The 12,905-nt window shown below is 40.5% G+C and overlaps 3 protein-coding genes across 4 annotated transcripts; 1 reads left to right on the top strand and 2 right to left on the bottom strand.

Moving 5' to 3' along the window:
• Positions 1–866: 866 nt before the first annotated feature.
• LOC116257020 (uncharacterized) lies at positions 867–6,421 on the top strand. Of its 2 annotated transcripts, none has more exons than XM_031633611.2 (16): positions 867–1,097; positions 1,311–1,405; positions 1,489–1,602; positions 1,984–2,088; positions 2,198–2,269; positions 2,827–2,939; positions 3,051–3,185; positions 3,302–3,370; positions 3,554–3,641; positions 3,754–3,825; positions 3,927–4,027; positions 4,459–4,576; positions 4,712–4,771; positions 4,877–4,987; positions 5,996–6,108; positions 6,211–6,421. In XM_031633611.2, the coding sequence occupies exons 1-15, from the start codon at positions 1,001–1,003 to the stop codon at positions 6,098–6,100; spliced, it is 1,455 nt and encodes a 484-aa protein (XP_031489471.1). In that variant the 5' UTR covers positions 867–1,000; the 3' UTR covers positions 6,101–6,108; positions 6,211–6,421. The 2 variants fall into 2 exon arrangements, with proteins under 2 accessions (XP_031489471.1, XP_031489470.1); XM_031633610.2 differs by having other exon boundaries at positions 6,208–6,421.
• Positions 6,422–6,913: 492 nt separating this feature from the next.
• LOC116257021 (uncharacterized protein At4g14100-like) lies at positions 6,914–8,332 on the bottom strand. The gene is made up of 2 exons (XM_031633612.2): positions 7,831–8,332; positions 6,914–7,748 (listed from the first exon to the last, which is right to left on the bottom strand). Exons 1-2 carry the CDS (start codon positions 8,288–8,290, stop codon positions 7,540–7,542), a joined length of 669 nt encoding a protein of 222 aa, XP_031489472.1. The 5' UTR covers positions 8,291–8,332; the 3' UTR covers positions 6,914–7,539.
• Positions 8,333–11,476: 3,144 nt separating this feature from the next.
• On the bottom strand, positions 11,477–12,100 carry LOC116257177 (uncharacterized). Its single transcript, XM_031633790.1, has one exon. It carries the CDS (start codon positions 12,098–12,100, stop codon positions 11,477–11,479), a length of 624 nt encoding a protein of 207 aa, XP_031489650.1.
• Positions 12,101–12,905: the final 805 nt, after the last annotated feature.

Below are 12,905 nucleotides of genomic sequence, written 5' to 3'. Positions count from 1 at the left end.
ATAGTGAGCTTGGACGAGAATTGCCTCCACAAATTGTACACTGCCTCGCTGATCCGTCTATTGGAAAATAAGATCTTACGAAGCTAGTTTTGAAAAATATTCCCCTTTACTATCAAAATTTAAATTCTCAATGTAACCTCCATGAAAGCCAAAATACATGTTTGAATGGAGGAAAATTTTTTACTTGCATTTGTTTCACTTTGGTTGATAGCTTATATATTGAATATAATAGGGGCTGAAGTTAATTCATGAATTTGACGTGAGCTTGCTCTTGCTGGTAAAAGCTTGCCGCCATCTCTATGGTTCATTAAGTAAATGTTTTAAGATCAGATAAAAATAACGGACAAGTTTTCATTTTTGCTTTCTTTTTACACCAGAGGAAGGTCTTATTTAAGATCAAACGGTAGACGCTCTCATCTTAAATTCATGGTTTCTAAATTTTGAAATTCTAAGTTTCAGCTGAATCAGAGATAATCAATCGCTCTCTATTAAGTGATTTTTTCGTTTCCTCACCCTACAAACATAACCATTCTTTATCTCAACGCATTTAAAGCGATAAAAAAAACCACCCTTTCAAAATTTAAGGGACTAATTTCCATCTTATAAGCAGAGATAGGTTATTTAATTTTAACCTGCATGCAATTTAATTGCAATAATATTTTTCTTTTCCTTCCTGAAAATACAGAGTGAGATTCACATGGACTTCGGATCCAGATAATCATTGGGTCCGAACCATTAAACACACACATACCATTTACCATATGGACCGTAACGGCGAGAAGACAAACCGACGGTGATTGGCTGCCGACATCATTTCCTATTGTGTCCCTGACCTTTCGTATAATTTACCAGGAGGGCGACACGACGCGAGAGAGTGGGAGGCAAGGCGAGGGAGGGAGGAGATCTACCGCCTATCTGTCTTCGCATGAAAGCCCGTCGCTGAGCCTTTTCGTCTCCAGCTCCAGTGTGAAGAATTAGGGTTTCTTCGTTGCCTTCTTTCATGGCGACCAAGGAGAAGGACGTAATCCGACTGGAGCGAGAATCGGTGGTTCCGATTCTGAAGCCCAGGCTCATCATGACGTTGGCTAACCTCTTAGGTACGGGGTCGACTCTCTGTTCCATGGATTCAGGGAAGTTTCCTTGCTGCGGACGCGGAAATCTTCGGCCTTCTTCTTTGATAGTGAATTGAAGGGTCGTCGATAGTTCGAACTTTTGTTGTTGATCTAATGCAAGTCGTTTTGCGGCTTTCTGCAATTTGAGGACAAATTGGTGTGCATTTAGCGGTTTGTGATTTTGCTTTGTTTTTGTAGAACGCTCCACCGACCGCGTCGAGTTTTTGAAGCTGTGCAAGAGGATCGAGTATACCATTCGTGCTTGGTACTTTCTGCAGTTCGAGGATTTGATGGTGATTGTCTTTTCTTTGCCTCTTCGTCTTGGTTGAGAGAATTCTTTTAGTTGAAGCAGTCTAACGATTTGGCGGATTCGTAGCAATTGTACTCTCTATTTGATCCCGTCCACGGCGCTCAGAAATTGGAGCAGCAACATTTGTCTCCCAAAGAGATTGACGAGCTCGAACAGAAGTTCTTGCATTACTTGTTTCAGGTTGGTGATGCATCTTCGTGTATGTTTTCCACTATTTATGTTGGTATGCGACTTCATAAATTGTTACGGTAATGCGTTTTCATCTCTGGTTTTCTACGACTATGCCTGTAAAAGTGTACGAGAGAAACGGGTGGCTTGGTGGTACCCAACCCTTTGTAAAACTACAGACCGCTTCTTAACCTTTCATGGTTCCTTCTCTTTTAATAAGTTCGTGATATCCAGAAATCTGGAAAGGTGGAAGAAACTAGTGATACATCTTGAATTCATTATAGGAATGTTTCCCTTTTAAGAATTTAGTCTCATAATTATTTGTACCTATGGGACTACTTTCCAACCCTGGTTAAAAGATGAGTCATTTCAACCTTTTGGTCTTCTTTTCAGGTAATGGAAAAAAGCAATTTCAAGATAGTTACTGATGAGGAAATAGAAGTTGCACGCTCTGGGCAGTATCTTTTGAATCTTCCCATTTCAGTGGACGAGTCAAAGGTTTGGAACTTTGGACTTGCTGCTTGTTTGCAACTGCTGTATAAAACTGTTTTGGACGTTATGTTAAACCTTGTTCATGACGAGGTTTTGTTTGGTTTTTCTTATTCAGCTAGACAGCAGACTTTTGTCGCGATATTTCACTGAGCATCCTCATGATAACCTCCCAGATTTCTCCAATAAGGTACTGATGGTTCACTTAGAATAGTCTGTGACTTTTTTCCCCTCTAGTTTTGTTGGCAGTTGAAGCCCTGTTATAAGACTTTTTGGTGGCTAATCCGACTACCTGGACATATGTCATCTATGTTAGGCTCTTTCTCTTTCTTAATTTTCTAATGCATGCATCTCTTTGCGGTTGGTCTTGCATTACTGTAACATTTAACTTCTTTCCTAGTTGCTTCATAAATTTGTTCAAGTAAATGCAAGTGCATGGTGGCTTTGTTAACTGGGCTGGACATTGGTCAATAGAAAGAAAAAGACAAGACAACAAGGCTGTGTAAGTGTGACGATGATCCATGAAATTTGTAAAAGTGTGAAGTTTTTTGTAACCTGAAGTTTTTAATTTTGAGCTGACAGGCAAATCATTCTCCATTTCTTGTTGTATTTAGCCATTGCCTGGTTTCATGTGGAATAGCTGTATCCTTATAAATTAGCTGAACTTATTCGTACCAATACTCTTTGCCTTAACCTTTCATAAGTTACAGTAATTTTCTGCTAAATTGTATGCATTTGTATGTGAAGTATGTAATTTTCCGACGTGGACTTGGGATTGATCGCACAAGTGACTACTTCATTATGGAGAAGGTGGATATGATCATTTCACGGATATGGGCCTGGTTGCTTTGTGTTACGAGGTAACACGTCTGCAGCACTAAGAATTGACATGCTATTTCCAGTTAACATTCTTTTATCAACAGAAAGAAAGATTACTGTCCCATACCTGTTCGGTCAATTGATTTTGCCAGATTGCAAAGTTTACTAGCTAGAAGGCAAAGCCGAAGATTGCCAAAAGATCCAAAGAAAACTGATGAAATAGCTTCCCCGGAGGAGAGTGATGACTTTTTTGTTGAACGAATTCGAATTGAGAACCTGGAACTGAGGTTTGCTTCTTAAGAACTGCAGTAGATATTCATGTGATCTGATTTGAGCATGGAGCTCATAAATGTTGGTATTTGTTTCATCGTCACTTACTTGCACATCTCCTATTCATTTCCAGCATGAAAAATCTGCTTAGCAAGATTACAATTCAAGAACCAACTTTTGACAGGATGATCGTAGTGTACAGGTGAGTATTTGTCTTACTAGTTCCATTTCGACAAGTAGGTGTGTATTCTACTGCTCCTGTGCTGGGGAATACTTCTTGTTGAACTTCCTCAAGCTTTCACATTGATGAGCTTCTCTGGTGTCCCCTTATGGTTATGTAAGAATGTTTATTTATTTGTCAAGGTTTAAATATTTTTGTTATTAGGCCTGCAAGTAGTAAGGGACAAGATAACCATGGAGTTTTTATCAAGCATTTTAAGAACATCCCTTTGGCTGATATGGAACTAGTCCTGGTGAGGCTTTCAGCTGACATTTGATAAAAGTAGTATTATTTCAAGATATAATTTATAACCTGTCATGGTTTATGTTAATTACTTAAGTTTTGACTATAGGACTTTATTGCAGCCAGAGAAGAAAAATCCAGGCCTGACACCAATGGACTGGGTCAAGTTTCTCATTTCTGCAGTCTTAGGTTTGGTCAGTTTCTATGCTTATCAGGCCCATAAGCTTATGCATTCATCTTGCACTTTGTTGTTCCTAGTTCTCTTACTGTGCTTTAATTTGCTGTTTTCTCTCAGGTTGCTCTCTTTAGCTCACTCGAAATGCCTAAAGCGGATATATGGGTTATAGTTGCTATTCTTTCTGGGCTTGTTGGTTATTGTGCCAAGACATACTTCACGTAAGTTCTCTAAAATGAATTTTCTCTGCCTTCTTTAGGTTCGTCAGATCCATAAAGAATTGTCTTTTCTATTTTGATAACCTTCCAGTGGAACTTCTCTGTCGCTTATGTATTGGCTGGCAATTGTAGCTAAACTTGGTGCTAGCTGAAGGATTGATATGCTACTTTGCTATCTTGTTCTTTCAATATGTATGAGTGATGAACAGAACAGAGAGTATGTGCTATAATGCTATTGTGCTTTGGTAAACAGAGCTACTAAGGATTTGAGAGATCTCATGATACTCGATCAGATTTCTTGCTGGATATTTAATATATGTGAAATATGTGTATACAATGTGATTCAAGCTATTCTAGCTAAAATAGAAGTGAATTAATATGAGGTTGTTTTTTCCATTTCTGAATGTTTATTGGGCATCTATGCATCATTTTAGGTTTCAACAAAATCTGGCAGTGTACCAGAACTTAATCACAAAGTCGATGTATGATAAACAATTGGATAGTGGGAAAGGGACTCTTCTTCATTTGTGTGATGATGTTATACAGCAGGAAGTAAGTGTCAAGCTTGGTATTTCTTCCATACTCATTATGCGATGTTTTGTCATGAAGGAGACAATTATCTTGCTTTTGATTTATATAGCGACCTAATCTTTCTGCTGGTTTTTTTTTTTTTTTTGGGTCCATCAGGTGAAAGAGGTTATCATAGCGTTCTTCATTTTGATGGAGCAGGGAAAAGCAACAAAACAGGTATATTAGGCCAGTGATGGTAGTAGCTAGAAAATGGTAGCATGTTTTCTTGCCAAAGCTATGTCTCCTAGGCCTTGAATTTTCACACATTTTCATGATCTATAGGATCTTGATCTGCGGTGTGAAGAACTTATGGAATCTGAGTTTGGCCAGAAATGTAATTTTGAGGTAGATGATGCAGTTCAGAAGCTAGAGAAGCTTGGAATTATCGGTCGGGTAAGATTTGCATCTGAGGAAAGAATTGGACTATAGCGTATCCTGAATTGAGTCTTTAGTTCATGTATACCCTATTCTTTTGCCATACCCCTATGTTTACCTTGTTTAAAACACCTAATCATCTTTAACTGTGCTTGGTTCTTTTTTTTTCCTTGGCTGAATCTATGTGCATTGTTCAACTGCAATCTTAGTACTGAGTACCAATACTAATTATATAGTAGCCCTGATGGCTTTCTTTCTGATCAGCAACTCAACCTCTTTTATCTGTTTATAAAAGAACAGTATCAGTCCCATCAAGTAAGCTTTTTGGACATCATCATTGATCAGTACCAGGATAGTTCTTAAACGAAATGGGCTTGTACAGCAAGCATTTGGTAGCTTCAACTCAAATGCCAAGGGATTTGTTTGGTTTAAAGTTACATATGTTATTTATAATATGCCATGAGGTTCTGAAGCAGTGTGGTTTATAGTTAGCTTGGATCCCAAGTTCGAATCCGTTTAGGCTTTAGATTTGGTTTATTTGGCTATTGATGTTATTTTGGGTTAGGATCTTTTAGTTTTGGACCCATGATCCAATTCGGATCTAAGGGCCAGTTCTCTTTTGTTTTATTTAGGGTTAACTGTTGATGAGAAAAACCCTAATTTCCCCTTGTTTTCCCTTTCATTGTTTGCTTTCTTGGTGCTTTCCTGTTGGGATTAGAGTAGGGAACTCTAATCACTGCGTCAGGTTCTCATCCTACATTGACCCTACTGCAACATATATGCTTTTCAGTGCATGAGATGCATGATAGTCAGGTTGACTTTTGTATTCTATAGTCTGTACCGTCCATACTGGATCCTCATGTGAATTGACCGACAGATGCGTTTGATTTTCTCCATGTCTAAATAGCCTCATGTAACTTCGTTTTTTATACCATCCAGTGTACTATTTTCTTTTCCCCAGATAGTGAGAGTTGCTTTTCCTTTCTCTGTTTCTGGTCTAAGCATTGCAAAATCTGCTAAATTCAGGATTCTATTGGAAGAATTTACTGTGTTGGGCTTCAGCGTGCTAATGAGATCATAGGCACCACGACAGAAGAGTTAGTATTGAAGGCAAAGCAGACCCCCTCCTGATCGAACTGGTAAGTTCATTCACTTCATCTTTCCAGTTGTTTCAAATGTTCGCAGGTTCGCAAAGATATCTGAATGTAGACTCTTTACGTGCGAGCATTTGTGAATAGCAGGTGCAGTCCAAGGAAGTCCAACACTCCGCCTTTCATAGTGTGGGAGTTCCCCTTTTCCATTTGTGACTTGTTTGTCTCTGTGCCCTGTTTTCCTGCAATGCAGGCTGCAGTGTGTGTGCAGTTGTTCCTTGTATCGACTCCTCCATGTAACATGACCTTGGCTGTTGTATTTGTAATGCACAAAGTGGTCCATGTAAGATTTGCACTTTCACCTTGTGAAAAATCTGATGAAACCTGTGTACCTGTGTGCCTACTCATGCGTTTGCGCGGATGAGCCAGCCTAAGTGGGGAAGACCCCGACAGGAGACTTGGATTAGTGATCCAATTTGTTGTTTGGTAGGCTGGTCTCAAGGGGAGAACAATTGAAGTCAGGCCTCGGCCTGCAACTTGTAACCTGATTCTATCTTCGTTAGGACCCACTTAGGCTGGCTCCCCTCCCCTCTCGCCCCTTTTCTCTCTCTCTCTCTCTCTCTCTCTCTCTCTCTCACTATGTCCCAAATAGGTAACACTTTAGAAACACGTCTTTTCACTATATCCCGAATGGGTACCAAACACGTCCATTTCTTAACCAAATGGGTTGAAATTAGCCTTGTTCCAATAACCAAGTGAGTTGAAATTAGTCCCGTTCAAATTTATTTTGTGTGTGTGTGTGTGCGTGTGAGAGAGAGAGAGAGAGAGAGAGAGAGAGAGGAGCGATTATAGATATCAAACTGTGTCTACCACAAGAGTGTTATCCCACTTAAGCAGATATCCGACACAGAGTGGGTGCATAATGCTGGAAAGCGACTTGGATAGAGCACACTGTTTTTCACTTCCCGGTCTTTGGGGAAGTAACAAAGATAAGGATGTTCTAAATGGACAGGCTCTTGAATTGCAGAAGACATATAATATGATTTTCTGGCCACATGAATGGAGCTTGTAACGTCTCTTTTTCAGCAAACTCTTGCTCTTACATCAAACCATTTATAGCTCTTCATGTAACATCCGGCGGCCGACGAAGTAACTAAGAGCATTAGCTATTTACCTTTATTCGAAAGGTTCTACAGAAGCGAAACCACAAAGAGATTTTAGAAAATTCCTGTTCTTCTTCACCTCTTGACATAATAGATCAATCAGATGAAGCAGATGTTGCAGGATTACTGGAGAATCGTGGCATGTCATTGACCTCATATTCTTCCCTTCAAGTCGACTTGCTCCTTGTGCCTAATTCGGCCAGAACCACATGCATCAGTCTTCATCAAATAGTTGATGCCAAAAAGTTGTCAGGAAACAACTTATTATTCGTATGAATCTTCATAAACATGGAAACACAGGCTGCAAACCCATATATCACAGGAAGGTGGAACCTCCAATTCCCTTGAGACCCCTTTTCCGCGCCAGATTTTCCATGAAAATTCCATCAAATTGAAAGTGGGAATTGCCAAGTCTCCCCGGCTTCTCCTCCTCCTCCTCCTTGTCGAAGCAATACACAGGCGCTTGCCACTTTTCATCTTCCAAAACCGCCCCTACTTCAAACGTCATCACATGAGCAGCTCTTCCTGGCAAAATCAATTACACCACCATCATTAATGTAAACAAAGGCCAAGGAAAGAACCAGATGTGAAGCCAATTGATGATTACCTGTGTAGAAAACCCAATGAACAGGCCTTTTGGTGACAACATCCTCATAATACCATAAGAAATCGACCTTCTCCCACACATTACAGAGGAACCCATCCACGTATTGTTGCCCCAGATAGTTGGCACCGTCCAGCCAGTTGGGTCTGAGGATACCAACCTCCAATTGGGCGCTTCTGCACTCCTGGTCCGCGTCCAGGGTGTAGAAGAAGGAGGTGCCATTGTTCCATTCGAGGTCATAGAGGATCTTCCCGAGTTGGTGCTGAATGATGTTGAAGTTTCTGCCTTTGGGCCAGTCGTACCAGAGGTCGATGATCTGCAGCTCTCCGCTGAAGTTCATGCAGAGAATCGAGTGGAATTGCTCAGGCCATGGAGCTGGTGTGGGATTTTGTGATTGTCCGTGCAAGCAGGTCGGGAAGAGGATGAAGCACAGAAAGATGGCTCCTGTTGCGTTGGTCGCCATTAGAGCAAGGGAGAGAAATGGCGTAAGGTAAGGGAGAGAAATGGCGTAGGGTTGGGCAATTATGGTGGGCATTTTTTATAAAACAATCCCCACATTTTGTACTCAATGACAAATCCCGACCATATTGTTAATGCATGGACTGTGGAGGTCAAATCTTCGATCATCTCACAACACTTTTATTGTATGCCCGGTGGCTTTGATAATAATGTTAGAATGTTGGAAGGTAAGCAACAAAAGTTTGGAGCAATTTTGTCATAATTGGATCTAATTAGCTGGGTCTCACTTAATCTGAAAAATTGAATTTGGTTTCGATCCTAATGTGAATCTGAACCGTTCTTCCCCAGTTTACTTCAAGGTAGGTTCTTCTCCAAAGGATTTACAAATTTTTGTCTTTCTGTGTATTACATAAAAAATAGTTTAAAATTGTAAGTTTGCAAGAAATGCAATTATATAACTGGAACGGCTACAAAAACAATTGACAGAGACCATTATGAAGTGGCAGCTAGGACTTTCTCTCCTTACTCCAGTCTCTACGAGGTGTTCGATAACAAGATTGTGTTCTTCAAACACGTTCATACAGCACATGTTTGAGAGAAACATTGTATTTTTGTTTAAAGACATATAGTTTAGATACAAATGTTTGTAAATTCAAACTTTAGATCAATATAATATTCACGACATCATATGGAATGAAGAACATTGTTTTTAAAACATGTGCACTGATCAAGAATACAAATTTTTTTATTCAAACACCTTCCTAAAGTTAGGAGATATATATGACGATGGACTTACGTAGTGCCTTACATTGTCGCCTATGGTGACAAAAATTGCGACTGCCTATTGGCGAAGCGGCCTATAGAACAGCTTAATTACCCGTTCTTAGCGGACGAACCTTTTTAATTAACGAAATAAAAGAAGAAGACAAAAAAAAAAGAGAATTTTTAAGAAAAATGACAAACATAACTTAGACCTTAAATAAAATAAAGAAGACGCCTAAGTTTTTATACATGATAGAGATGTTCAACAATCAAGCCATCGGCTAATCTCGACTTGAGCTCAGCCCGTTAAGTAAATGAGTGGAGTTTGAGTTGGCCATGGCTGTTAGTGGTTTCTTTGCTATGGAGAGAGGTTGCAGTCACCGGGATCACGAGTCAATGGCGGAGCCACATGTGAGCAGGTCGTGTGGGATAGGCCAAACCATTGAAGGATGCAGCAGCCGTGGTGGTACTCGCGGCAGCAAGGCAAGTTGGCCTATCCCACACTTCTGTGCTTACGTTCTCCCGGCAAATGATGCAGACCTTCTCGCCACCTTCATCGCCATCTGCCATCTGGGAAACTCCCTCCGGCGCCGACGGAGCTTTACTAAGGCGCCCCTCGAAGACATTTTGTTACTATCTTCATAGCCCATAGGTAGACGTTGGAGTCGACGCCCGGGCCGACCAGAAGCTCGAGGGTGCAGCTCTTGATCGATCTGCACATACTCGGCACGGCTGTCTCATGGTCGGCGACGGCCACGCTGGTCCTGTTAGCGCAGAGGCGGCGCCAATCAGTGGGTATCAATGACAAAGTAGTGGGTCTCTGTTCGCCTGCCGTCTGCCTCGTTCACCAGCCACAACTTCACCACCACCAGCAACCTTTGGCTCTTCCATTCTTCTTCTTCTGGGTCACCTGGAGTATTTGTGGTCCTTATATTTATCTACATACTTCCCATTGGATTTAGTCAAAAATCCTGATCTCCATCTCTAGATGAACACAACTCGATGGGATATATATGAAATGCAGATCAGGGTCACCCGGTGATTTATCTTAGCAATGTGAAATAATATCAAGAAAATTAATGATTTTGATTACTCATTAGTTTAACAATGGTACAATATCATACGAAAAAGCACTAAGCGGCCTGATCGGCTCTTTCTTCGCGTGATAATTCGAATGCTAATGCAACTGCTTTGTAGGCAATTCGTTGGCCTTTTTGAGTTCAGACTTGGGATCAAGCTGGTTGATCACAAAGCACAACAAAAGGAAGCACAGAACAATAACACAGGGAGATCCCTTGGGCTATTTGGCTACAGTAGCAGTACGTTTAAGGCCACAAGAGTTTTTTTTTCTCTCTTCTGTAACAAGTATTAGAAAACCCTAATAGGAAATTACATTTATATCTTAGGGGCATTTGATGAGGCGAAAATTGTAGAATTCAAGAGTTAAATGCTCATTTTTGCTGGAATAATAATTGCATTATCAAACAAAGAATTTTGATTCGAGAATTATAAATTCATTTTTGAATCAAAATTCTGAAATTGTGATTCCATCCCATGAGGTGGAATTATGATTCCAGAAATGGAGATTTTTTTCTTTTTTATTTATCTCTAGGCCACAAGTTATGAACGTTGTAGTTTATAAATCCTAGAATTTTATTTCATGCTTTATAAAACATGCCATTTTCAATTCTAGAACCAAAATTCCATACAAAGGACAACTAGGACGAGAATTCTCATTCCAATCCCAATCTGAGGTGGAATTTTGTTTCTGAAATTTTATTTATAGAATAAAATTCATGGCAGTCAAACACCCCCCTTAAAGAATTTTTATTAGGCATAGAAAATTACATTTGTCACCAAAGTCTGGCAAGTCATGTAATCAACCAATCGAAACTTTCCTTACGGAAATTAATAAAAGGAAAACTAATCTCGAATTGCTTTTCTTTTGTATGTGTAGGTTATATCAATATCCTTTCATCTACACAATTTCGATATCTTCAACCTTTCGATTGTGTGAGTCTTAAAATGTCAGATTTATACATAAAAACAAACTGAAAGAAGACCAAATTTTATAGGTTTTGGGTACAGAATTTGCTTTGGTATAGTTAAATTGTCACTCTAAATTGCATTAAAATTTAGTTTTATAATGTGAATGGAAGAACTCATCCAGTCAAATTACACCCATGTACTGAATGGTTACATCAATGAATTAACAAATGAGCAGATCAATGTCTGCAAATAGAAAATGTAGGCCAACAGGTTAACAAATGAATACATTGCTTGGTCTCAATTTAATCTGAACAAAGTTTTCCTGCCGGAGTTTTATGCAGTTGGAAGAAAGGATGACGGTGCTCCGGCGACCGTTACTGGTTTCTTTGCTATGAACCAGGAAAGAGTTATACATGAAGCTGAGGCCAAGACGTGATGACTACACGGAGACGGCGTCGCTGGAGCAAACATTGAAGGTAGAGGCGAACCAGCCGGAAGCCGGAATCATGGACCTACAGAGTGGGCAAGTCCTGGACTGCTCAAGCCATCCAAGGATGCAGCCTTCATGGTACTGGTGCGAGCAAGGCAAGATGGCCGTCGGCTCGCCTGCGCTTATCTTCTCCATGCAGACTGCGCACACCTTCTCGCCATCCCAATCACCGTCTGGGGCCGTCGTCGACGACGTCGATGCCGGAGTACTTGGCCCAGGCCCCGCTGCCTCGCCTGCAAGGCGCTGCGCCTTGATTTCTATTCCCCACGTCGCCTGGATAACGTCGACGTCGGCACCGACGTCCGGGCTGGCCAGCAACTCCAGGGCGTGGCTTTGGATAGAGCTGCACAGACTCGAGGCGGCGCTCTCCAGGCAGGCGACGGCGGTGTTGCCGGTCCTGTTAGCGCAGAGCGGGCGGCAAATGTGGCCCCAGATATCGTCTGTGCTGTCGAAGAAACTGCGGTCCATGAGGAAGTAATGGGACTCAATTCGCCGCTCGTTTTCCAGGCCGGCCGCCGCTTCCTCCACCAGCAGCCTCACCTGCAGCTCCAGCAGCACCATTGGCTCTCCCATCCTTCCTATTCTTCTTCTTCGTCTTTACGATCACAAGAACTATTGGTGGTAGGTGGAAGATTTGCAGAACTGGTTAGATAAGAACAAAGTAGCGATTAATAAGGGCTTTACATTTCAAGGCACAATTTTAAAAGATCTTCTAAGCTCAAGTTTTTGGTGACAAGCGGTTATTATTATTTTTTAACTTACAGTTTTTCAGTTTTAATCTTCGTTTTTTTGCAGAAAAAATGTTCTAATTTGTGCTACATTTGAAGGCACGATCATTTCTTTTTCTTAATTAAGTTTCTTTTATACGAACTCTTGATTGGAGTTTGGGATGGAGATGCAAACGGTTCCGATCCTACTGAATCGGAATTCAATCATCTGAGCTTGGTAATAAGTCGGCTAGCGGCCTCGCCTGCTACTCAGCGGCGCCCTTTACCTTATATACGCTAAATTATTTTGTTGGCATAATACTACGACAACATTCATCCGGAAAAGAAAAAAAAAAAACAGATTAGTTTCTGTGTTCTGTTTATTTTGAGAAATTGACAAGGAACTGCTGGTCAATGTAACTACATATATTAAGAAAACTTAAACTTTTGAAGAATGAAGCATGCCCACTTCATTTTTTATATGTACTAATGATTAAAATGCGCCAATCTAAGTGAAAAAAATAAGAAATTTGAAAGAATAAAATGAGAATTATGAAAATATTAAAAAGTCTAAAATATACATAGCTTTAAAAAAAAAATCTAAAATGTCACTACCTCCGATGCATATTTGTTATGTGAGCATAAGTGCATGCAACTCAATCTATGCCTTG

The sequence above is a fragment of the Nymphaea colorata genome, chromosome 7 (genome assembly GCF_008831285.2).
Source record: "Nymphaea colorata isolate Beijing-Zhang1983 chromosome 7, ASM883128v2, whole genome shotgun sequence".
Lineage (NCBI taxonomy): Eukaryota > Viridiplantae > Streptophyta > Magnoliopsida > Nymphaeales > Nymphaeaceae > Nymphaea > Nymphaea colorata.
Note: the sequence above shows the minus strand (reverse complement) of the source record. Positions and strands in the feature narration are given on the sequence as shown.